Source organism: Lissotriton helveticus, chromosome 1_2 (genome assembly GCF_964261635.1).
Source record: "Lissotriton helveticus chromosome 1_2, aLisHel1.1, whole genome shotgun sequence".
Classification (NCBI taxonomy): domain Eukaryota; kingdom Metazoa; phylum Chordata; class Amphibia; order Caudata; family Salamandridae; genus Lissotriton; species Lissotriton helveticus.
This window is the reverse complement of record NC_136058.1, coordinates 6,826,890-6,853,782: the sequence shown is the minus strand read 5'-3', so window position 1 is coordinate 6,853,782 and position 26,893 is coordinate 6,826,890. Positions and strand designations below refer to the sequence as shown.

The 26,893-nt window shown below is 46.1% G+C and overlaps 1 protein-coding gene across 1 annotated transcript in view; it reads left to right on the top strand.

Annotated features, from left to right (window-relative positions):
* EEIG2 (EEIG family member 2) overlaps positions 1 to 26,893 on the top strand; it is a 494,462-nt gene that overhangs the window by 271,544 nt on the left and 196,025 nt on the right. Inside the window, exon 6 of the mRNA XM_078668430.1 lies at positions 21,992 to 22,095. Within this exon, the coding sequence (XP_078524556.1) occupies positions 21,992 to 22,095 (104 nt within the window). The remainder of the gene's footprint in view (positions 1 to 21,991; positions 22,096 to 26,893) is intronic.

The window sequence follows — 26,893 nt, the reverse complement described above, 5'->3', positions numbered from 1 at the left end:
GGGGGGGGGGGGCTTGAAATAATTTGTCCCACTGTGTGTTGATCCTCTTTATCGAATGATTCAACGCCCTGACCGAGTCCCCGCCACCCCGTGATGAGTTGAGACCCTACTACTGTGCCACCCGGGCAAGCCCTGAAGACCCCCCACAGTGGAGATGGACTCATCAATGAGTATTTGCTTCCCCAGTTTGGCCAATTCAGTCCCCCCTGGGTGAAGTATCACCACTGACAGGGGGTCAGGCTGCTGAGCTAAAAAGTCCCTGCACTGACCATGGCACAGACCCTCAAACAACCTCTTCCCTGTCCTGCGTCCAGCCTGTGCTGGCACATTGTGGCTCCTCAACTTCTGGTGATGAGTTCCTCCCCTGCGTGACAGGTTCGAGAACTGGAAGAACCAGGAAAAGACCAAGAAAACTGTGTGACAAATTCCCACTTCCACCCTACGGAATGGGTAGCTCTTACACCTGCCAGCAATACCTGGGCCCTTGGTGTCCTCTTTCTCGACGTATGCTTGCTTTTTGACGTCCACCCGCTGCTGATGTTGCGGTGCGGAGCACTCCTCGCATATCCGCCATGGACCCCGCCGTGACTGACGTAAGCCCCCCTTGGGCTGTCCACCTGTTGCAGCTGTTGTGATGTGGAGCCCTCCAGGCATCCACCATGGACCCGGCCATACATAAATTGGAAAGATAGATACACACCATTAGTGTTTCCGGCGATACTCGCTGTACACGCGTTAAACTTACATTACCATCAGTTGCTAAGTTTCAGATAGTCTAGTGCCATATTACTACACATTAACACGTCGACAGTAAATGTTAAGCATAGCCTCCTTTTGTCTGTTTGGTAGTGCAGCAGCTATGTCGTTAAGCATAGGATCAGCGCCGCCCTAACCATGGCAGGCTGTAAAATTGGCTTCCTATTTTACAATGCTTGTTACACAAGAGAGTTATGCCGTAGGCGAGGACATTGCCTCTTAATCCTAACTTCCTACCCACGTCCTTATGCATAGGATCTATGTGTAAAAACGAGACAGTCTACTTAACAGTGCAGCACCACAGTCACTAGCAAAAGAATTAGCACAGCCCTAACCCCGCCAGGCCATAAGCTGGCCCACGGACCCTTTCCACTCACCACTTTGGCTTCTGGGGAATAGCATCCTAGCCAACCGGACATGATCACATGCCTCCCCAGACCTATGTGATGCCGCAACTAGGCTCTTGGGCACCTTTAGGTGTGACGTCAGGGTGTGTATCGTTATCAGGACCCCAAGTAGTCTTTCTACAGGCTCCAGGCCCTGTCTCAATGCCATTCGTGGTTCCCCTACCACATTATTAATATAAAGCTTTGGTACACCCCCAGAGCTCAACGTATATGGTGCTAAATCACTGTGTGCTACATAAGTTTACCCACCGTAATTATTCGCCTTTAATCTCATCATAGGCTCAACGTATATTGTGCCAATTCACTTGTATGTTAAATAAGTTTACTGACTGTAATTTCACGCCTTTCGCCTCGGAAAGGAATAAACGGGACGTGTTTTAGAACTAATACATATATATGTTATACACCTGTTCTTTTCCATTTACTCATTCATGATATTATAGACTGGGAAAACAAGCTGCTCTACATTCCCTCAAGACTTAGCCTGAGGACAGCACGCCAAACAGTTACCAATAAGATAGCTCACTAACAATGTTGACTTTACCTGTCATCAATGAATAGTCAATTGGACTGGTGCAACGTCCCCCCCCTTATAACAGTGAACATCACCTCAGGTGTCCATTACCTTTACAATGAAATACGCCCCTTGTGTGACTTACTGCTAATGGGAGACTGGCCTTCTCAGTCTTGTCAAGCCCTACCCTTAGATGTGTATTAATCCCCAGGAGGACCCCAATAGAAGGGGGAATACCCTATGCGTGAACCGTTCCACTATTATTCTAACTATCCCCTCAGCAGACAACAATGATAGTAATTCTAGAGTGTCAAAATTGACTTACGTCAATGGCTGTTCCTCAAGTAAGTTCCATAAGCAGCAACCCTGATTTGGATCAAATTTTGAAAGTGTGTGTTCTGCTTCTGAAACGTGCCCTGTTCCATTACAATACAGTGGATTCCCTTGGAAACGCTAAAAAGTTGTGGGACCTTGGTGGGCTGCCCACCCAACATTGTTTGTATATTTGGCCCTTAATACAGCTGTTACTACTAGGAAAGCAGCCGTATAACCCTCCTTCCGCTATCCAGACCGTCATCCTTGTGTGGTGCCCTCCCTAAAGTATCTTGGCTGGGAGCCTCACACCTAGATGTAAATATAATGGAGGCGAAACAAAGGCACACAGCTGAATCTCGCCTTCCCAGTACCTAAAAGAGGCATTGTTTCGCCCTTTCTGACATAGAAAATAGATTGTGTGTGTAAACCGATGCACTGTGTGTGTTACTTAAGACCAGGGCCACGGCAATGATGCGTCTATGACGTCTTAAACTTAAGTAGCAGGGCTCGTTAAATTATGCAGCATAATGCGGCACATCTTTGAGTTAGTACCAGTTCCTTATTCTGTCACAAGTTCACATCTGAACACTACCTGGATAAAAGGTCTTATCTTATAAGTGTTAAGTTAGCACCCCAGCACACAACATGCATTTGAAAGGTGAACAGTCAGCCTGTGCAAAGTGCATTCCGCTTCCTAGGAACATGCGTTTCTAGTAAGTCTTGTTCAGTTAGAGCTAAGGACAACTTGTAAATTATGCAGCAGAAGATGTTATATGTGGCAAATGTAGCCAATCCAGAAATGTGCGAAAAAATTGCAGTGGCAGCAGAATCACATAACGCCAGTGGGCCTGTATGAGATCGTGAGGGGTACATGATGCAGGAGACACACGTCCTCCCTAGCTCACTGTGCAATGTTAGAAGGGTTGTGAATTATGAACTGCAAACAACAAAAGGATCTCTGTTTTTTATACTTTCGCTTCCAGTGCCTGAGTGCATTTTGTTTCATGCAGCAACACATTTTGGTGTCGTTAGCGAGACTCGAACCCAGATCCCCAGGTCTGAAGTCGAGCGCCCTATCCGTTAGGCCATCTCCTCTCCCCTGCTAAAGAGGAGTTACCGACTTACCTACCTACATAGATGAACTGTGTAGGAGGAACAGTAACCCCTGGGATTTGGGTAACGTTTAACGTGGAACGTTTCACAGACCCCCTCCCCGTTTGCCACTTACCCCAATGCTACCATGAATGACCGTTCTATAATTTATTGCCTCATGGCAAGCAGGTAGTGAGTCTGTTTTTACTGAAGATGATGATGACACGACCTTACCTTTCTGCCTTTACATTGGGTCCAGGGATCCACAGTGTGGAATAAAACCGTTATCAGATAGTGCCCAATACAAATGAAAATTAATTTCCAAAATAAATACTTTAGAGGGCAAATAAACGAAAAAATTCACCCTGTCTTATAATTAGACTGTCTGTGCTTGTGAAAGAATGCAAGGCAAACTGTTGTCAATCGGCAAAAAGACCGGCAAATACCGTACAGAGTGCTCGTGTTCTCCCTGCTTAGTGCCAATCATCACAGATCAACACAATTTACGTGCCTTTACGTGTTGGCGCTTGTCACTGTTCTTCTACACTCGAGTATTTACTAAAAAGCAATCTTTCACGAGTAAGGCAACATTATTGTGGCCGCCCTAACAGCGGGGGGTGCGTGATTAAGGATTAATCCAATGCTTCATTAATTAGAAGTGAAACAACCAGTAGAAAGCCTCAATAGGGGCTCATCAATCAAAAAAGAGGTTACAGTGCCACGATGATGGACTATTCTAGGCTTTATCGCGCTCCTCGTTCAATCCCCTGCGCAGAAAAACATGACCTTCTCTGCCGTGCTGTCTGCCAGTAACCTCTACTGTTCAGTATGCAGGTAAAACAAAAAACAGCGGCCTACACAGACATTATTCAGACGAAGACAGATCCACCTATAATTTCAGCTAGGCGGGGAGAAGTGATACCTAAGGACGATTGTTATGTTGCTGCAATACATCTGATTTGGTCTGAGAAAGAACTATCACACCAGAAAACAGTTACTTCCTGAACGTGGACCCTCGCCTACTTAAATATTGACTGAGCCTTAATGAGCGCCGCGCAGCCCCTGCCTCCTGGTGTCGAGCACTTTAGGGGCCTGTAAAACAGCGTGCGCTCCCCATTCATCTTCTCCGTCCTGTCGTGACATTTTCAAAATGGACTTAATAACTGCATTAAACCGTTAAATTCGAATGGCTCCCATTTCCTTTGTCCATCTGTAACCACACATCTATTTAGGGCTGCCAAATCCTAGTTCTAGCATTGTACCACTATCGAGCCGGGCACTTCCATTCAATAGAATTACCTCCGTTCCGCCTGAAGCAGCCATGCACTGCCCGTCCAACCGCCCACCGGCGATGCTCCTCCGACGTTTCTTCCTGGGCCCTTTCCCTGTTCCGAATTGCTCGTCCTGCCGCCTCTTTGTTCTAAATCACAATCCAAATTTCGATCGCCCCCAGGGAGAACTGTACAGCCGTCCTGGCTATCAACCCTGCAGGGAAATAAAAAAGGAGACAATTACTCCGCCCCGAGCGCGGGGCCGTGGCAGTCGCGTGAAGGCTCTGCCCCTCCTACGAGTCTCCGGAAAATTCCAACTTTCTCGGGGTCTCACTCCAATCCCCACCTCGCACGCCCGGAGACAAAGAACACAAAGAAGCGGCTGGCTCCACGCGGCCATCTCCCGGAACAGCTTGCCTGAAAAAGAAAGGGAAAACAAATCACTAAACAAAGAAGCCCCGAGCGCGGGGCACACCGTTTCGGCGAGGGAGCGTCCAGGGACAAGGGGGTCTCCTGGGCGCTCCCTATCTCTTTATTCCCGAGGGGCCAGGTGGCCCCTCCTCTAGCCCGCCCCCCCTGACCCGGACCCACTTCCCAGGATCCGGGTCAAGGAGGCCGCCAGCCAATCGGCGGTGGGCCGCGCCCCCAAGGGCACGCCCCCACCGCCGAATGGCAACAAAGGAGACAGTGGGGGCGACGGTCGCCGCGCCGCCATGCGTGCGGGGGGGCCGAGGGCCCCCCCTTTTCATTCTCGGCAGATAACAGCTAAGTGTATGTATTTAGTTTCACTCCGGTTTTACAAACCTTCAAAACTGCCTGCAAATTGTACAAAAGAGAATAGTAAAATCTTAGTAAGCACAACAAAGATTAATGTGTTTACAGTACAACACTCATTCACGTTAAAAAAAGAATGTATTGTACAATAAAAAAAATGTTGCAGCTAATTTGTCATTTTTGTGCTATGCAAATTCTGATAACATTTCACTATACATAGAGTTCATCAAAAGTCATTTGAATGGACATTAAAAAGGGTGTTTCAGAAAAACGTGTACAGTTGTAGTATTTCCCAGGGAAACATCAGACGTTGTTGTTTCTCGATGGGCAGATGTCAGGACTTGAGTTAAGATACATACTTGAATGGTAGGATAGCGCATCTCGTTGATGCTTTCTTTTCACGACTTTGAGCTGAGGACTTCAAGATTACAGTTTGAAAATCTTGGCGGTTGCAGTGGCTTTTCATTGGGCCAGTTCGAACACTTAGACCTGGTTCTAGAAATAATTCAACCATATCACTTTAGCATTTATGTAGAATATGGCCTGCCAATTCAGGGTCGGATTGAGATCACAATTTGGCCCGGGCACTGACGAAAAAAGTGGCCCACATTCAAGGGGCGTGGCCCACATTCAAGGGGCGTGGCCCACATTCAAGGGGCGTGCCCTTTCATGAAACACCATTTGGTTAGTCTTTGAGGTCTAATTTGTAGAGAAATATTTAGTAAATTAAGCCCAGAATCACAGGTTGCTGAGCAGACGCTGGGACTCAAACTTGAATCCCCATCTCTGCAACTCTGGCGTCAGGCCACATATGCCTATGCACAGACCAGAGACGTTTTAAGGCATGAGCAATGTGGGCTCTGGCCCAGGGCCCCAGCCTTTCAGGGAGCCCCCTAATAGAGCCGGCTCTGTTCTGCAGAGAATCTTGCCCTAATGACCATGCATACTCCTTAAACAGATTGTTTTAAATACCATTTTTTAAAATGTATTTTTAATATGGGCGATGAGTAAGAACCTATCACAGAGATGTTTCAGAAAAATGGGTTTACGTTTCATGCAACATCCATAAAAAAAGTCTTTGAGATCAAACAGGCCATCACACATGAGAAATGGGAGGATGTCACTGTGATTATTTTCAGTAATTTTAGTGAACTGCTACTGTGTTGTAATATTGAAAACGCACGTCAATGCCCTTAAATATTAGATATAAATACATTAAGAATTTGGACAAGTATGGTAGCGCACTGTCCAGTGACCAGCTGAAAGAGGGCATCAAAGAGCTGAAATTGGATCATAAATTCAAATCTGTTCCGAACAGGAGCCCCAAAAATATGTTTGGCCCAGGGCCACCAAAATCCTTAAGATGTCCTTGGCACTGTCAAGGAATGAAAGTGGGAGGATACTGTTCTTGCCCAGGACACAGGGCCAAGGTGACAATGGCCTACATGCTGAGCAACTAAAAAAACAGCAAGGCCCCTTTCTGTCACAAAATTATTCCAGCCCTCCAGTGAAGGAGCACCTAATGAGCAAGAATCCCCTGCTATTATTAACCTACTCAGCCCTCCCCAGACCTTCAGCTCAGGAGCACATGAACAGCAGTGAGGCCCCTGCAATTAGTAAATTAATCAGCCCTCCCCAGCCCTCCCCAGCCCTCCAGGCCTCAGGGCAATGTCCGGGCAGGGGAGCACAAAACACAGCTGCTGGGTCATCCACATTAGCCAGAGGGAGGCTGAGGTGAAGATGGTGCAAGTTCCAAAGATCACCTGGCCCCCACAGTGAGACCCATTCTTCCTGCCCACTATGCCCTGAATGTGAAGGGCTGTGGGCGAGGTGTTAAAATTAACACTGTTTCTGGGCTGCGTGGGTCCCTGGGGGGCCGAGGTGAAAATAGCTCAAAGGCCTGAGCAACACCTGGCCCCCAGGGAGGCCAATTTTTGCAAACAATCACATCTCCCCAGCCCACCCTTAGGGTGATTGCTTTTCAGGGCAGGGGGTGAAGAAGAGGCCACAGCGGATAATCGCTGTAGGGCCTCACAGTGAAGCTGCATTCATTTCTCTGTCTCTGTGCCCTCTGTGGGCCGTTTCTTTTCCTCCCCTTTCCTAGTCCACAGTGAGCACACTCTGTGGACTGGGAAAGTGGAGGAAAAAAACGGCCCACAGAGGGCACGGAGACACCGGCCCTTCGGCCCATGCCCGAATGCCCGCAGTGCCAATCCGCCCCTGCCTGCCATATTCAGAGATTGTATTGCTGCTTTGGTGTTTATTTTTCACCCATATTTCTGCTACCGACACGGTGGGAGCACATGTTTTCCAGACACAGACACCCCCCCCTACACACACACACCCCCGCCTGGTGCTGTTTGAATCTTGGTTGATGGCATTCTGCATTTGTGGAAAATGACAATGTATATGTACATAAGCGGCGTTCATTTGTGTTCACCATACCCCTCGCTGTAAGCAGAACGAATACCGCGAAGCATTGACCGCATCATCCCGCCAGCATAGGCCCATGCACGCACGTACACGACAGCCATTTTAGGCACCAAGGCCTCTCTGCCCGTTTGTTGAAATCCCCAGCACCCCCCCCCCCCCCCCCCCCCGTTGAACACCCCCGCTCTCTCTCATGCACAGGCCATAAAACCCCTCTCCGCGACCCTGCTCTAAAAGTGACACCCCTGCCTGACCGACACCCCCTGCATTCCTCCCAGGAACACCCTTCCCCTCTTCTGATGACCCCCCCCCCCCCCCCCCCCCCCCGGCTACACCTGGCCTCTCGACCCGGTCCCAAGTCATAAAACAAAGCCTCATGGCCCGCATAGCAAAACGTGACACACCAACTGAAGTGCCCGATCTTATCGCCTGCCCAACCTTAGATCTGACCACCCCCCCTTGCCCTCGTGTCCTGTTGGAATGTCCGGCTGCAAGATTACAATCACATGTTACATTTGGGAGGGGAAACGTCATCCGAGCGACATGTGTGGGAATAGGCCTGAAGCTGGGATTCCAAACATGCCTTTTCGTACTTCAAAGTTTCTTTATTACCATAAGGAATGTTTGTACATCATAAACCTGTGTATAAAAGACGGAACCTCAGAGAAACTTGTTAGAGCACCTCTTGAAGACATTGTGCGCGTGTCCGAAATGACAGGCTCTCCTCGTGAGAAATAAAACTCTGTTCTTGCGCTCCCGGCGCCCGTCGCTTTATTTGGTAAATGATCGTAATGGGAACTAAGAGGCGTCTTGTGCCAGCAGCCTGGGCATCGGTTGTAATTTGGGCTGTTTTTCCTCAATTGGCGTCCCAACGCAGGGCCCATCAGCGACATAAGGTCCGGTAAGAGAGGTCCAGACGATGGGGTGAACATCTGAACGATTGGAGTATACCTGCCTTGAGAGGGCCCTCGTCCGGCTGCCGATTGAATGAACTTCACCGATTCCGAACGGACCTCTCTCAAGCGACCTACTGTCCTGACTGGGATCCCACAGGAATGCTGCGGTAAAAACATGGAATAAGAGAACGATCGGGCGCTGGAAAGGGAAGGCGAAGAACTGTCCACACGGTCCGGTCCGGGTAAGGTTAAGTAGGATGTCTTTACGTCTGATTGATAGGATGGCTTTATCCATCTGATTGATTGATTGTTTATATTGGAATCGGTATTTAAATACTGGTATTGTTAATTGATTGGTTCATTTAGCCTTGGTTGCTACTTGAAGTATTGGTTCTCTTTGAGACATTCTCTGTTTGCAAACAGCGACGAATAGGAACGTTCCTCTCTCTTTGCAAATAGTGAAGGATAGGTAATGCAGACTTTTGTCCCCATTGTAATCCGTCATGCCTATTTTTTCTCCCCACTGATTGTTTGTTATCGATTTTTATCGATTATCGCGCTTTTGAGATATTCCCTGTCTACAAACAGAGAAGAATAGGAATATTCTGTCTCCCTTTGCAGATAGCGAAGGATAGGTAATGCAGACTTTTGTCCCCGTTGTAATCCGTCATGCCTGTTTTTTCTCCCCACTGATTGATTGATTGTCTGGACATTTATTGTTCAAGGAATAGTTCTTTTGAGGTATTCTCTGTTTGCAAATAATGTGGAATAGAAATATTCTGTCTAGTCTTTGCAAGTAGTGAAGGGTAGGTAATGTGGACCTTTGTCCCCCGTTGTAATCTGTCATGCCTATCTACTCCCCACTGATTGGTAAACTAGTTCCACCCGGACCATTTATTAGAGGTAGATCATCTGGCTCAACCGGAGGGCGCCCCTAATAAAAAGGACATATGTAAAATATAAAGTAACCACCGTATCCTGTTAACAGAAACTTTAGCGCAAAAACACACTAGAAAAGGAAGGAAAAAAGAAATAGAGCAAAATCAGTAGGCCACTGATGAGTTTTTGACTTCGCTAGAAATAAGAAACGTTAGAAATAGCCCGCAATAAGAAACATGAAAGTGGTGAGAGAAGCCAAGCTTGATATCACGGCAGCCACGAGGTAGCTGCTCCAAACATGTCTGTCCCACCGCCCGCCACGCCCAATAACGGTAACACAAGATAGATACAAGTCAGCAGATACCTACGCCCATTCCGGAAGCTCCCGAAGTGCAACAGGTCCACGGTTACGCCCATCCGGAAGACGAGGCCTCGACACGTGCAGGGCGGGGCCCGGCTGGCCGCCATCGGCTTGAGAGGTCGTGGAGTGGATGGCCCGGAATGTGCTGGTCTTCCCATCCTCCTCTTCTGACCCCTTGCAGGCCACGGGGGGGGGGGATGTCTTGCTTATGCCTCCGACCTCCCCACCCCCCCCTCTCTCATTGCCTGGTCCGGCCATCACGAATGCCATCGGCCGGAGAGGTCGTGGAGTGGATGGCCCGGAATGTACTGTTCTTCCCATCCTCTTCTTCTGGCACCTTGCAGGCCACGGGGGGGGGGGGATGTCTTGCTTATGCCTCCGACCCCCCCCCTCTCTCATCGCCTGGTCCGGCCATCACGAATGTCAGCGCCAGAAGACGGCGTGGGGTGCACTGGGAGGGAGAGGCGACGCGGACGAGCCTCTCCCACCTCCCCAGGTGGAGGCACCTCAGCTGCACCCCCAACGCTCCACTCACCCGACAAGGGTTCGTCCACTCTTGCGATCCAGCGACTGCCGGTTGCCGCGGAACTCATAAAATAACGGTCGACTCTTGGGAGATTGGGCCTGGCGTGCAAGGATGGCCAGGTCGCTTGCCAGCTAGAAAATTAATACCCCGTCCAGAAGCGTTCTCCTCAGCTTTGAAGATTCTATGAGAGCTGCAGGGGCCCCCGACCCCCGCGATGGGGAATGACTGCCATGATTGCCCACGGAACGACCAAGACGTAGCCACGAGACGTCGGCGCTCTCATGCTGGCGCCAGCCTCAGTTTGAATGACCAAAATCCTGCAGACTACCAATTTGATCAGTTCCGGTGGAACACCAGTATGACCCGGTAGGAAAGATTGTTGCCTCCCTCCCCCCTTTGACTGATGGTTCATGTCGACGGCCCCTTCCTGTTGTCCTTTAACGAAACTTTTGGACTGCCGAAAGAGGCTCTGGTCCAACCACGAGCTGGTGGAGACATTTTGACTATACTTGGACCTGCCTGACCTCACCCAAAATGGCGCCGGTACAAATGAAACTCGCAACTCCCTGTTGTGTTCCGGTTGCTCAACCTTAATCGCATGGCGGGAGGGGACGGGTACTGATTGAACACTTGGACAATGAATTAATGTTAAGTTCTGACGCGTCATTGATTACCGTATTATTGAAAGTTCGAATTTTCGACACTTATGGTACTTGCCCACAATGAATTTTCGATATGATTTTATCGCACTTTTCGCACCTTTATGAAATCAACGGTCACCGACTCCATTCAAATAAATATCCCCTCATGTACAGTTCCAGTCTGCTCCGTGGCCGGCCCACGTGGTCGTAGACCCGTATTTGTGCACCAACATTTTTGAATAAAGGTTTTTTGAAAAGCAAACATAGTTGTAGCACTTAGATTGGTAAGTTTCGAATAAATGGCCACTGTTTCCGATATAAGTAAAATACAGGTGGAATGAGGCAACTCGATTACTTAAAGGTTAAAAAGGCAAAGTACACAGAAATATTGCAAATGTGAATGGTCCAGGTTTTGTTGTGTGTGTGTTTTTATATATGTATTTTTGTTTTTGTGCAACGTAAAGCAACCGGTCCCTCTGGGCTTAAACGCCGAGATGAAAGGGACTGAATCCCGCCGAAGATAGGTCGAGTATGTGGTAAGTAAAAGCATTTTCGGGTTTATACGCGCTGATGTGTTATGAAACGCTGCCCCCACCCCTTCTTTTCCCCTTCTTTTCTGCAGGTCACATCGGAACGTCGACTAGAGTATGGAGAAGACCCACGCAACACGCCATGGTTCCGCACGGAAAACTTGTATATTGTCTATTGGGGACTGCCCTGAGAACGTGACGAATTTGTGTGATATGAATGCACGCGTGTATGCCCTGATGTGTATAGCTCGACTGAATACACGTTGCACACGTTTGGAGTGATAAGAGAAATGTTTTTTGTATGACTCAAGTGATGATCGAACGGCCGATGGAATGGGGAAGAGGGGTCTGAACATGGTACCTATACACGACGAACAAACAAAGATATAGCACTCCCTTACTTAGAAACGTCCCTCTCTCTCTGAACCCGGCGACTGGGAGGGTGGCCTGAAGCAAAAACTTGGCGGGTTATTGTAGTATGACAAAATATGACTCCAACCTGCACCCCGAATAAACAACCAAGAATGACGTGCACCCATGAGTAAATTCATACGGTAACTAAATAGGGAAAGGTTCAGGAATATTCCGGGGTGAGGTTTACCCGAGTACCCTCCTCCTGGAAGACTAGGAATATTGTCAATGTTTAAGATTTACCACCTCCTTCTTGCACCCTCAGAGACATGAAACTCAAAGCTGCCCCATTGTTCTCCCGACTGACACCCTTCGTTGCCTCAGCCTGGATACCCATTCGCTAAAAATGATTCGAAGATCCCACCGTGAGTATTAGCCCAACCAGGTTAGTTCCCGAACAATTGACAAAGGTGTAAGTATTTGCAAACCGAGGCCACCAGCAAAGGCAGCCAGATGAATCAAGTAGGATACTAAGGATACGCAGCATGCAGGGAGAAATGTTTTTTGTTGGCCAAGTATTGTTCTATGTTTTGTCTTGGATGTTTGTATATAATACCTGTACTATCCCTCCTCCCCCGCCTGAATTCATGTGTACGTAATGTATGGATCTACGTCGTCCCCCAGCCTGTGTTTCTATATAACTTGACCCCTGCTGTTCTGTGTTGTGTGCGCACTAAATGGCCTATTATTGTACACGTTTCTCTCTCTCTTTCTCTCTCTCTCTCCATGTCGTACGTGTACCGAATAGTTCATTTAAAATGCGGACGACTCTCTCTCTCTGAGGGTCCCCCTGTTCCCTCGTCCTTTGTGTGGTAACGTTGTGCCCCGCCGGCACAAGCCTAATTGGTTTTCGAACACAAAGGTGTTCGGCAAAATTGACAGAAACCAAAACAATTGTAATTTGCCATATTACTACCTCTCCTTTCTGTAAAATGATGGAACTTGAATTGGCTAAGAAGGAAAGGACAGGTAAGACGACTGATGCCCCCTAATCTGGCCCTTTTTTTATAGGGGAACTATATGTCAGTGGCCTTCTGTTCTCCGTTCATTAGAAACACAATACCCAATGCCCAGATTGCCCCACCTCTCTGCACCCAAGTACGGACGTCCAAAGCGTCCTCGTTTCTCCCGATTGACCCCAGCTCCATATCCCGAAGTATAACTGATGACCCTGATTAACTGTTGCTCCCGAGAAATGAATGTTTAGCCTCTGTCCCTCTCTCATGATGATTGAAGACTGCCAGGGCTTGGGTTAGAAAGACGAGTCTCTACTGAAGGATCCGATTTCGAGTTTGATGGAATACGCAGTTGATAGGAGTCTGACTTCTCTCCATATACGTCATGAACGAACGCCAAATAGACTTGGTACAAACCCAGTAGAAATGCCCGCACACATACTCCATAGTGATAACTTCTGACCGTGACCGATGAACGTATTCCCAACTACTTAAGAGTGGGGGCGGAATTGAAATGTATAAATGTCTTCTCCTGCCAGTTCTCTAAAGCTTGTTTTGTACCCATTCAAAGATACACAATCACCGGAGGAGAGGGGCCGAACGTGACGCACAGCCTAGCTGCAGATCATGAAACACGTGACCTCGACCAAAGGTGGAGCCGCAGAGCAACGAGACGCGGGACGAGGCACCACTCTCAAACACGGAAAATGAAAGGATGGAGGGCTGCCTTGAAGCCCTCTGCTTGCTGACCCGCGCGTGCCAGAAGTCCCCGCCCCTTTGAGCCCGATTGATGGGCCTGCCTGCTCGTTATCCTTTGCTCCCTTGGTTCGTCTCAAAGATCTGATCCCACTCCGCCCTCTCTTCCCTCGATTATCTGACAACCCCCCTTTTTTTTCTCTTTCACATGGATTTTGACTCAGAGAAGAAGAACAGCATGTAGGTAGAATAGGGTTTGCCACGGAAGGGGAAAGAAATGCAGGTGCCCAGCATGAGGCACCCTTAAAAAGATTAGTTAGGAAACAGGACTGTGGTCTAACAGCAGAGGACAGATCGCACCCTGCCACGTGTAAGGATGGATCCGAGCTGGACCTATAGCTCCACCGCCGGTGCTCAACAGCGCCAACGGAAGAAAACGAACTACTAGAGCCTACCAGTGATGGCTCGCTGCTAAAAAGACACTGTGGCGAAGACCCCCCCCTCCCCTTTTTGAACTTTCTACCCCCCCTGACTACTTGCTTGTATTGAACTGAATTCCTCCCTCAACCACTTTGTATTGCTTGCAAAATGTTTCATCGGTCACTTTTAACTGTACATTGATACCGCCGGAGAGAGAGTCAGAACATGGTTCCATAATGTGTCGGAACATTTCCTTGATTGACTCCGACTGAGTTGTATACCGATCTCTAGACTCGTATATATAACACGACAAATGTAAATTCATATGTATTGCACCTCGTCTATCGCATCGACTGCACATGGTTATATGCAATCCGCCAGTTGCAATCCGCCAGTATTGACAAACGCTATTTCATTGACCACACATGGCTATATGTACACCCCGTCAGTTATGATAAACCCGGAAATTAACTAACTTATGTTAAAAAGCGGCGACTGTGGAAAATGACAATGTATATGTACATAAGCGGCGTTCATTTGTGTTCACCATACCCCTCGCTGTAAGCAGAACGAATACCGCGAAGCATTGACCGCATCATCCCGCCAGCATAGGCCCATGCACGCACGTACACGACAGCCATTTTAGGCACCAAGGCCTCTCTGCCCGTTTGTTAAAATCCCCAGCACCCCCCCCCCCCGTTGAACACCCCCGCTCTCTCTCATGCACAGGCCATAAAACCCCTCTACCTCTGCGCGACCCTGCTCTAAAAGTGACACACCTGCCTGACCGACACCCCCTGCATTCCTCCCAGGAACACCCTTCCCCTCTTCTGATGACCCCCCCCCCCCGGCTACACCTGGCCTCTCAACCCGGTCCCAAGTCATAAAACAAAGCCTCATGGCCCCGCATAGCAAAACGTGACACACCAACTGAAGTGCCCGATCTTATCGCCTGCCCAACCTTAGATCTGACCACCCCCCCTTGCCCTCGTGTCCTGTTGGAATGTCCGGCTGCAAGATTACAATCACATGTTACATTTGGGAGGGGAAACGACATCCGAGCGACATGTGTGGGAATAGGCCTGAAGCTGGGATTCCAAACATGCCTTTTCGTACTTCAAAGTTTCTTTATTACAATAAGGAATGTTTGTACATCATAAACCTGTGTATAAAAGACGGAACCTCAGAGAAACTTGTTAGAGCACCTCTTGAAGACATTGTGCGCGTGTCCGAAATGACAGGCTCTCCTCATGAGAAATAAAACTCTGTTCTTGCGCTCCCGCTACCAGCGCCCGTCTCTTTATTTGGTAAATGATCGTAATGGGAACTAAGAGGCGTCTTGTGCCAGCAGCCTGGGCATCGGTTGTAATTTGGGCTGTTTTTCCTCACATTACAAATTTAAGGGGAAAAAATCTGCAAAAGAAGATAATAATAGCCCACTCGCGCTATTAGTTTAGCAGTGAGAGTCGCTGTTTTTGATTTCGTGTGGACGAGGTTTGCTCCCTTCATGGATGGTTGCAACCAGGAAAAAAACAGACATTTGCAATGCAATAGGTCTCGCATTTCGAGAATTTGAGCTATTGCCATTGTAAATGACAATGTCTTTCATTATGTGTTTTGAAACCCTGCAAGCAGTGCCTAAACACGCACTTTGTGCTTATAGTCCTTGCTTATGAACAGCAAGGCTGGCAGTAAAAGAGGCGCAGTTACTGCTAGCCTTGCTTTTCATAAGCAAAGACTACAAGTACAAAATACAATTAGTCGCTTTAAAATGTGACAAAAAAATGAATATATTAAATCTAGATTAGGTTGTACTCTATGTGGAGCTGATGAAGGGAAATTTATAGACCGTCTAATGTAAATGAGATGTGGTAGGTGCAGTACAGCAAGCTGCGCCAAGATGTCCCTAGTGAGCAAGGCACTAGCACTGCTTGTCTAGCTGCATTAGCACAAGCTGCGCATAGATGTCCCTAGTGAGCAAGGCGCCAGCACTGCTTGTCTAGGTGCAGTAGTACAAGCTGCGCCTAGATGTCCCTAGTGAGCAAGGCACCGGCACTGCTTGTCTAGGTGCAGTAGCACAAGCTGTGCCTAGAGGTCCCTAGTGAGCATCATAAACTTTGAAGATATGGTAAATCTACCCTACCAATAATTCATTGCATGCAAGACAGTACCGAGGAATACATTCAAATAGCAATGTTCATGTTTACAATTAGTTGCTTTTTTTTTTTTGCAGAGTTTTATATAGCGCGAACTAGACCCGAACCGAATCAGGTATCAGAGCGCTTTACATATTTTTTCAGTTACGTTACATGAGGACACACTTTCATTTTAGGCACGGGGAGATTAAGTGATTTGCCCAGAATCACAGGAGGTTTTGGCGTCGTTACCGAGACTCGAACCCAGGTCCGAGGTCGAGCGCCCTAGCCGTTAGGCCAACTCCTCTCCCCTAAATGTGACAAAATATTTATTATATTAATTCCAGATTAGGTTGTACTCTATGTGGAGCTGATGAAGGGTAATTTATAGAAGATCTAATATTAATGTGAGATGTGCTAGCGAGTAAAGTAATCTCTGCTAATCTATTTTAAGACTAAGTGAGTGTCCTGTCTAAAGGCCTTTAAGAAAGTATTGCCTAGATGCTGTATTTGAAACCTTGGGCGTAACAACACATGTAACAGGGGGTATCCTCATGGGAGGTTACAAGAAGAGACAAGCCTACACTAAAGATGGACTACAAAGCCTAATGACCAATGAAAAGCCACCATTTACAAAGGACAAGGACAGGAGCTATTTAAAAAGATGGTGGGAAGTAAGTGGAGCTTTATCCACATATCCTGAATACAGCAAGTTTTGAAGAGACAGCGCAACGCTGCCTACGCGAGACCTAAATTAGGGCAAACTGCATCTGAATGTCCACCCTAAATAATGCAGCTTTCAAATAGAGACTTCTAGTTGCAGATTCCTCTCATTTTGAACATTTCCCAAAATTCCGACTGGATGTGTAAGATTTTTCAGCAGTATCTCAGTGCGCCGATAGGTTACAGTTCCACTCCCGAAATGACAAGCAGAGCCAATATCTGTGCCACCCCTGTATACTGACGTCCGTTCCATTCTTTCCGCACCACCTGACTCTGTTCTGTAGCTCCTTGCTCTCTGAGACTTTTATCAATATTTTTCAAATGTTCTGTTTGCAAGGGAAGTCATCACCTAAAATGACTGGTTTCAAGCCCTATAGGAACTGTTGCAGACAGATGTCTGTGACAGATCCTTATCAGCTGAACCTGTGGTGCTTTGGGTCGAGCCCATCGGAGCTGCTTGTAGTTCATGGTGGCACAGGAGCACTTTCAATTTGCTGTGCTCTACTTTGTTCTCACCAGTACCCTTCGGGTGTTCACAAAAGTGACGGCAATTGTGGCAGCAACACTTTGGAGGGGATTATAGGCAGTCTTTCCCGATCTCAGTGACTGGCTTTTAAAGGCGGGGTCGCCCTCAGGCAGTAGTCCACCATCTCCAGATTACGATGATTCTCTTGTCATCTTTGGTAAACTCTATCAATGTGCTGAAGTCACGCCTGACTCCTTTTCAGACGCTCCTCTTCATCTGAGCCATTGTGGACACTGTTTGGATTTGTACCTTTCCCCCAGGAAAGTAAGTCTCGGCCAATCAGGCTATGATCCCGATTTTTCAGGTTCGGTCTTGGATTTTAGTGAGGTTGGCTCTCAGGCTGCTAGGACTAATGGCCGCCTGCATCTTGTTAGTCGACCACACCATTTGGCATATGCAGACTCTGCAGAGGAATTTGAAGTTCCAGTGGCCCAACATCAATGGGACCTCCCTGACCAGGTTCAGATTCGAGAGAAGGCTGCATAAGATCTGCAGTAGTGGTTGCTGGTCTGGGATTGTGTCAGCGGTAGACCCCACTCTCTTCACCACTAGAGCTCACGTCGGTGAATGATGCATTGCTTCTGGGTTGGAGCAACCATCTGTAAGAGGCGCAGATCAGAGGCTTCTGTTCTCCGGCAGATTTCTAGCTCCATTTAAACCATCTGGGACTGAGGGTCATCCGCTTGGCATTGAACATCTTTCTTCCTTCCGTCCGTCAAAGGAAAGTTGGTGCAGGTGCTCATGGACAACACCACTGCCATGTGGTACTACAAAAATCAGGGCAGGATGGGGTCACGGACCTTGTACCAACCGGTCTTGTGCCTCTGGAAATGGCCGGACTGCCAAAGAAATTTCCTGGTGGTAAACTACTTGGCAGGATCCTTGAATGCCAGAGCGAATGAGCTCAGCTATCATCGCCTAGCCGATAACAAATGGCAGTTACACCCAGAGGTGGCACAAGACCTCTTCCGCGAATGGGGAGAAACATGGCTCGATGTGTTTGCCATTGCTGAGAATGCACAATGTCAGAACTTCTGCGTGTTGGAGTTTCCAAGGTGTCTCTCACGCTACTACACATTCTGCCTTGAATGGAACTTAAAACTCGTGTATTGCTTCACTCCTGCCTGAGTTCTCAAGAAGTTCAGGGCAGGTCGGGCCCAAGTCATCCTAGTGACTCGAGATAGGGCACAGAGAGAGTAAGATATTCAGAACACCTGAGCTTGAATTTCTGGGGGCGTAGACAGCCTCGAAGTTAACTTGCACCAGCACACAGGGGTGGCGCCTTTACATGCTCTGCATGTCATTTCTGGAGCAGAACGGTGTTGGTGCATAGCCACACGGCGCCACCTAACGGCGCGTCGAGGTACTGGTGAAAAATCTTCCATATCCACTATGATGCCTGGAAAATATTCAAGAGGTGGGAAATCTGCAGCCACAAAGTCTTGTTCATTAAACTGGTGGCCTTGCTCAACACCCGATAAATTTAATGGTCCTCTGTCAGAAACCAGGCGGTTCCTATGCCTCTTACGGATGTGTGGGAACCAAAGTTAGTCGTTTTTCAGCAGATCCCTGCTTCTGTCGCACTTCAAATTACTCTTACTTCATTTGGAGAATTGTGAATACTTTATTGACCAGGTAAGAAAGCCTTTGCCAAATAAAATCTAGAGTATTAACTGTAGTGGCTGAGCATCTGGTATCAAGAGACACTTCGGCTTTCTCCTTCTTATATGGTTTGTTTTATTATAGTAAAGTAAAGTAAAGTCCACATTTGTAAAGCGCACAATCACCCGTAAGGGTCTCTAGGCGCTGGGGGGCCGTCGGGAAGATTAAGCGAGCTATTGCCCAGAGTCACATGGTGCTGGGCTAACCTGCCGCCGGAGCTGGGGATCGAACCGTGGTCCCCAGATTCCAGCGTCAGTCGCCCTGGCCGCGGCGCCACACCTCTTCCTCCATATGTTTAATACAGGCTTCAGAAGTCTTTCTCAGAGTTCCCAGCTTCATTTGAGTGGAAATTAAAACTAATAGAAGAATAAAATCAGAATTATTTTCATAACAGTGCACTTGATTTTTCCGCATTTGTTTGTAGGTTGATCCATTGAATTTCCACGACTGACTCTGCAACCTTTTGTTTGATTTCACTGCGTCCTCTCTCTCCTACTGTTGTTGTTCGCCCCTTTCACTCTTACTCATTCACCATCTCACTACTCTGCTCTGTCACCTCGTACACTCCCTCACCCCCTACACTGTTGCTCTCTAGGCTCTTTGCTTTCTCCTCCCTCTATTTAGTATCACTGCACTTGCCTCTTCTGCTGTCTCACCCACTTTAGTGCCCCCTCATTTGTCTTATTATTTCTTTCTCTTGCCGCTTCTGTCTCTTGCCTTTCTCTGGGTCTCCTCTTGCTTGCTTTCTTCTCACACTCCTACTCTTTCTCATCTGCTCTGTTCTTTAGTTCCCTTCCACTGTTTCCTCCTTTTCAGTGTCTATTCTCCCTCATCCTCTCTGATTTTTCATCTTGTCCCGTCCACCTTTATGACCCTCCACTTTATCGCCCCTACACTCTCTCGCCCCTCTTCACGATCATGCCCCTTCTGTCTTACCGCCGCGCCACCTCGTTTACTATTGATTCCTTTAAAATGCCCCCTTCTTTCTCACTCCCTCCTCCTCCTCTCTCCCGTCCATTTCTCCTCACTCCACTTGTCACTCTTCCACTTACTGCGCAGTGGCTTCAATGGGTGCCAGTGTGAAGTACTAGGATGCTAGAACATGCGCAGGTTACTAGTTCCCTTCAGACTCCTGAAAGTACAGGTTTAGTCCCAACTCAGACTTTTGAGTGGTCTCTCTGGTTGCAGATACTACTTTGATGCCAAGAATGTAAAACGGATATCAGCATGCCTGTAATCCTTGTAACCTCCAGTCTGAGAGTTCGAGTTTACATGTCCGTAATCCACTTAACCCTCACCATGTAGAGCACACTGCCATGCCAGCAATCCAGATTGGATTGATCGCACAAGCATATCATCAGGTTAGTAACCCAGATTTGACCGGATTTATTCAATCGCAGCCTTGACTTTGATCCTCATACTTACCTGTTGGTAAATCACCATAATTGTACAAGTTAGCCACACAGCTCACATGGTGTGAAACAACATCACCAATGCAGCTGTCTCTCTCTGGCAAACATTGAACCCTGTAGTAGGCCATAGGATCCGCACCATCAAAGCAGCATGTGTCGAAACTGACAATAACTCTGACAGATGGCAGCGCTGATATGGTGTGCCCAAGCTATATTGGCTGTTACACACATGACCCTGCGCTGACCAATCTCTCCCGCCCATGAGTGTAAGACGCTGCTGAAGAGCCAAGCCAGTCTGTTCAACTGGCACCATTCCATTGCAGTAGACCATGTGAAGAACTAGCCACGCAGGCACATCAGGCAGCTTATCTCTCAAGCCCCTCGCACTCTTGCGCAGTAACGTTTGGCATGCTGTATACGTAGTTTTGTGATCGCAGATGTGTTGTGACATATTATACAAAGGAGACATGGCAAAATAACTATGTTGCTGTGAGTTAAGCAGAGGATGTGTTCATGAATGCACCTAGCTCAATGAGAAAATACATCTTTTTGTCTGACGTACAGTGCGCTTTAGCGTTTTTGTCTGTCTAATTAGAAAATCACTTTAAAATAAAATATATAGATTGGAGCTCTTAAACCATTGGTCTGTTGTGCTGACATTCACATTTTGCTTCCACCCACTACAGCATACAGCAGGGGGCAGTTGTTCAGCCCACCTCAGCCATTGGCTTTCGTGCCCTGCGAGTAATGGCATGTTGCATTATCACCATAGCACATCACCCTAAAAGGAAGTGCACTGCAGTCTCATGGCTGGTGGGCAAGCACTTTGCTTACCGATGATTTCTTTTAATTGTTTATCCTGTTTATTTTTTTAGTCAGTCATCTTTGTGTGTTCAATCTATAGCTTTAGATTACAGCAGTGCGTTTTATTTGCGCTAACAAGACCTCTTTTCCTCAAGATGCACCTTAAAACTAAAAACCGTATCTGTACCTGTTTTAAGTGCACCTGCTAGCTAGAAAGCAGCTCTACCCTTCTGTTAAAATGTAAACAGGGGTTAAATTGTTTTATAGCAATCCACTGCCAAGTTCTGGCGTCAGCATTCTTAATTATTTTCTAATATTTATTTTGAACTGTATGTTTGCAACAAAAAAAATGCGAACACACGAGCTTGCCAAAGCTAGATTCTTTGACACTGCTCGCTGCTTTTTTATAAAGTATTCGGTGTTTCTCCTACTTGTTTCTTGTGAAAAATGAGAGTATGTTAAACATAATAGTGTTGCTTCTTTATTGTATTTAATAAAAGCCTGCTGCAATTCTAATGCTTTTCCTCATTTCAAATTTGAAGTAGAAGTTGTCCAACTTCAAATATTGGCTTTGCCACACCTTTCATGCAAACAAAAATATCTGATTACTAGCACAGAAATGCCAGATAATGCAAAGGTTATTTCAGAACAGAAGTCCTTCTTTATACGTACAGTAATAGCTGTAGTCGGGTTACCATTCTTTCTCATGGATTAGCGATTAGGGAAGGGGTGTCCTTATTGCGCTCGATTTGAGGTGCTTCAGCCAAAGTATTTTCACAAGTATGTTCTTTTCAGCTAAAATGTATGCAGATAGAAATGCTCTGTTTTACTGTCTGAATGTCCGTTCTTTGCAGCCCGCCTTCCACAGCCACATCTATTGCCATTTCAGGAGATTTAGAATCTTTGCACGAAGACAGGAAGGGGGGAGAAACGTTAAAGCTGCACCTTGGAATCTCAGGTATGGAGATATTTGTCCTAATATTTACAGCTAATCGACCTAAGATTTAAATGCGTAGTGTCATTTTTGTGTTTCCAATTCTAATGCTCAATCAGATGCTTTTAAACCCAGTCAAACCAACTGAGGAAAGGGTCTACGTGAAACTGTATGTTTTCTTTGCAGGATTTGTCTTTTAGATGGGATCTGTGCTTCTCTGATAGGTGCAGTATGCAGGTGATGCGAATTCGATTACTGGGCCGAAATGTTTGGAAATTATATTCTATAAAACCTTTATGATGTAAGGCATCTTCCCTTATATAGTAAATCAATTTGTGTGCAAGAGTAGGCCCGAACATGTTAAAATGCCCGAGGCAGCCTAATGGCACCTGTCTGTTGAGATGGCTTCTACCACCCAGAAATAATTTCAGTGTGATCTTATGAAGGATTCTGCTCCTTTACTATAGTATTGTGACATTTTGTCTATTCCTACAAAATTACGTTGAGTGTCCATGTTACTTGTTCCATCAGAAGGGTTTATCATTCATAGACTCGCTCTTTCTGTTTAGATCACATGTTAACTCTCTATAGCTTAAACTCTGTTGTCATTCTGGAGATATTTGCCACACCACATTTGTTAAAATTATTCCAATAAGAGATTCACTGAAGGCAAAACACCCACAGGTACTGGTTGACGTGTGCATACAAGGGCCGAAATAGACCGTTGAGAGTCTCCTCAACATCACACTTTGCTGATTTGTCAATGTGGTTTTTCATCTTTGCATTTGAGATTTTACATCACATGCCAATGTTATATCACCGGTAGGAACTTAGCTGGGCAAGTAGTTACAAAGGTTTAGTTGACGAGCAACACCTTTAAATTGAGCACTGTACAACACCACCATCATTCTAAATCTGCTCTACACAAATATTTTTTCTATCAGATGTTTTAAACACTGGATTAGCACAGTGCCATCCACGCTGAGCTAGAATAGTGACTAGACCTTTTGCCATTTTTACAGCAAAGACTTGTATGTAAAGGATTACCTTGTGCTATCGACAAAGAGATGAAAAATGACAAAAACCTCATGTATTTCTCTCTTGTCAGAGCTTATCGGTGAAGCATACCTTTGTCCAGACACAAGGAAGCACCCAGTGTAAGTCTAACAATGCCCTTTCAGGTTTATAGTGTCACATAAACTATACAAAAAAGAGTAGGCACGATGAGGAGTTCTCACGTTTCAGGTGGAGAGCATATTTATTAACCCTGGGCGGAGTTGCACTACGCAGAACTCCGCGAAGTGCAAAAAAAAAACCAGCCGAACTACGCGAAGCTCCGCAAGCAGCGGAGTACAATAGAAAACTGCAGTTTGCGGTGATGACACAGTGCCCGATGCATGTCCGCACTGTGCAATAATCGCGAACGGCACCATGCACAGCGCAAGCGGTCCCTGCTTTCCTTTTCTGCCACTCAAGTTGATTTTTACTGGAGCGGCAGCTTTTCAATGCGAACGGGTTGTTTCTCAACGCGAGCGGCCGCGAGCATACGCGACCACTTGCAATGAGAAACCTGACACCCCCCACCAACCCACCTCCCACACTGAGAAATCGCGCCAGGAGGTTGTTGATTTTCCACACTCGCCAACTTGATGTTGGCGATCGTAAACGAGGAAAAATCTTGACAGGAGGTTGATTTTCCTCGCTCGCGGTTGCCAACTTGACATTGACGAACACGAGCGAGGTAAAAAACTCAGCTCTGCGGGGCGGAGTTTTTCAGAACTCGGCGTAATGCGGAGTGTGGAAAACTCCGCGAGCGGAGAGGAGTTCACCGCCCAGGGTTACTATTTATAAGTTAGGTCAGAGTTTCTATAGGAAGACCGTTTTTGTTTTGCTAATAACGGTGGTGCTGTTTGGAGGGATCTGCACAAAAGTTTGCAAAAATGTTCATCCACCTTAGCATTTCCCTGGGAAGGTTTGGGGTGATGATCAAGCAGAAGCTAAGAAAAGGGGCGGGCAAGGCTTATATGCCAACCTTTTAGAAGAGGAAAGTGGGACATTTTAGTAAAATAGTCAAGAGAATGTATTTCTTCCATTGGCTTATATAGAGACCTGAATCTGGTCTGTTGTCATGTATGGGACTTGAGAGTGGGCTGCCGCAGGACCGGATATTATAAATGCAGATACATGATTTTTTCCCTTACCTGTCAGGAGAATGAAGAAAGCACTATGGCAGGTGGAGAGCGCGTAACAAAAATGCTGTGCACTGTCCTGCAGGAGCAGGTTACTGGCAGGGAATACTACATGTTTCACTAGACCAATCCTGGTCGGCTGAAGCCCACCGAGTAATCAGGCTTTTGAATTCAGCAATTGGTAGGTGGGAGACTACCCTTGAAATCGGTAGTCTCCCGCCTGAATCTGGAGAGTCGGCAGATATGGAAAGGGGGTATTGCGAAAATGTTTATTTCTCGTGTAAATCTCCATAGGAAATGTCTGTTGCAGATACAGATAAAAGAGCCTAACGGAATTGCACCAAATTTGGGAAAAAGGTAGAGCTTTACTCAGAAAGCATGCGCTTAATGATTTGGTGTAAGTCCGTGCAGCCATTTTCAAGAAATTTGTGTTTAACACCATGCGCGCTGCGGGTTTTCCCCGCTGTGCGCTGACTTTTTTAAAAAGCCGCAGTTCATGACGAGCTCAGCTCGTCATCAGCGTACGAGAGGTGTACCTGATGACGAGCTGAGCTAGTCATCAGCATGGAAGGGGTTAAACAGGCGCTTGAGGTGTTTAAGAAGGGGTTAGAAAAAGGTATATCTGTTTTTTTGATGTCCAGATATCCTGTGTTGGCCACTTTAAGAGGAACTAGTCAATTCTGATTGGCTGGTCAGAGCATGAACTTCTGGCAGCCGTTATAGGACTCCTGGTCATGAATCTCATTGAAATGCATTGTAGCAAATGCCAGGTTTTGAAGGCAAGGTAATTATAAGCAGCACATACAAAGGGTGATGCTAGCCTTTAGTAACAAAATAAATCATTTGTTGATGGTGTTATACTCGTTTTTGTAATTATGACGACTGCTCATATGATTTTACCATGTGAAAAATGCTGATGCTCTGCTGGTATTTGATAAACCATGTTTAAGAGACTTTTTTTCTCATTCTCTGAAGGTGCTCCAATAAGTAAAACTAGAGCAGATTTTCCCACTATCTTCCTCAGTCACCTGAAAATAAAGTCTGATATTCTGAGTAAAACTTGTACTTCCAACAGCAGCAGTAGTCTGTCCGTTGATTCATCTGTTATACTGCAGCTTCCCACTGTTTTTATTTTATTTTATAATATTTTTTTATTTTGAAAATAAGCAATATAGTAACCATATTTAACTTTGATTGACAATCCAATACAAGACCAAAATTTCATAACATATGACTGGAGAAATAATAATAAAATACAATAAAATACTCCACTATAATATGTGAATCAAGGGATTGCCTCAACTATATCAAAATCCAGAAAGGAACGTAGTATAAAGAACAAAGAATTGAAGTAGGAAAAGGAGAAGGACATAAAAAAGATCTCATTACATGATTCAAGCGTAATTAAAACAATATTTACAACACAATAGCAGTGCAGTGAGACAATAGATCAAGATCTTTCTTAAATTGAATAAAGCCAACATAAAATAACAGCAACCTCATTATTCATATGAATACATAAATTATAAGACATAGACGTTTTTGGTAAATATGTTGTCAAAGATAAAGTTATATTATGTTTCATGAGCAATTAAGGTAAAGAACAAATAATAGTATTAATTTTATGCGCATGACACATGCCATTCACCCACTCCTAATAGGAAGTTTGAACTATCTTTTCTCAGTGATATTTTTTCTAATGCAATTGCAGTATTTATATCCACTAATCAATCTTTCATTGAGAACAGTGAAAATGTAACAGCTCTGCTCCTTAGGAAAATATTTTGCATGGATAGGGACACGTTAGTATGAAATGTAATGTTAATCTTTTCCCAAACCGGTTTGCAAAAAGTCTGAACAAGACTACACTCGAAGATCATGTCTAAAAGCACTAGGAAAAAAAATATATTAACATGACTAACAAGACGTGGACATTAGAGCATTACATTTATATGTGGAAACAAGACTAAAAATGACTTGATTATAAATACAGAGTTTGGGTAATGCTGGTGGCACTCCATATAGACAAAATATTTCGCTGTTTTTTATTCCATATTAAGGGAGATTGTTTAAGTTCCTTTGCCCATTCCACCTCTCTTTTGCACTTGTAACACCATTTAACGAGTATAGTACAGAAGCTGTAGGGAGTATGTTGAACTCATATACATTAACGCTTTGCAAAGCCCTAACAAACATTTGCATTGGTGCACAATGTAAAAATGTGTAAATACATCTTTTTAATCTCTTATGTTATTTTGAACATGGTTTTGGTAAAATATACTTATCTTGTAATTGAGCTAAAGGGAGCCACTCATTATCAAAACGTTGATGTATCTAAAAAATATCTTTCAGCTCAACTTTTAGAAAAAATAGTCATAATCTTAATATAATATATTTATTGTGCCAGATTGGTGAGAAATTAAGTATATTATTATTAAGGCTCCGGTTTTCCATTGAACCCTTTCGCCACTGCGCGGGGTGCTAAGGGGTGAGCACGGCGCTGCAGTGCTCATGACCGAACAACACCATCATGAGTCACGGGCGGTGTGTGCTCATGACGGCTTGGTTCCATCACGGCCCCGCCCGCTCATTAATTTACCCGCACAGGGGGGGAATTAATGCTGCGTGGGGCA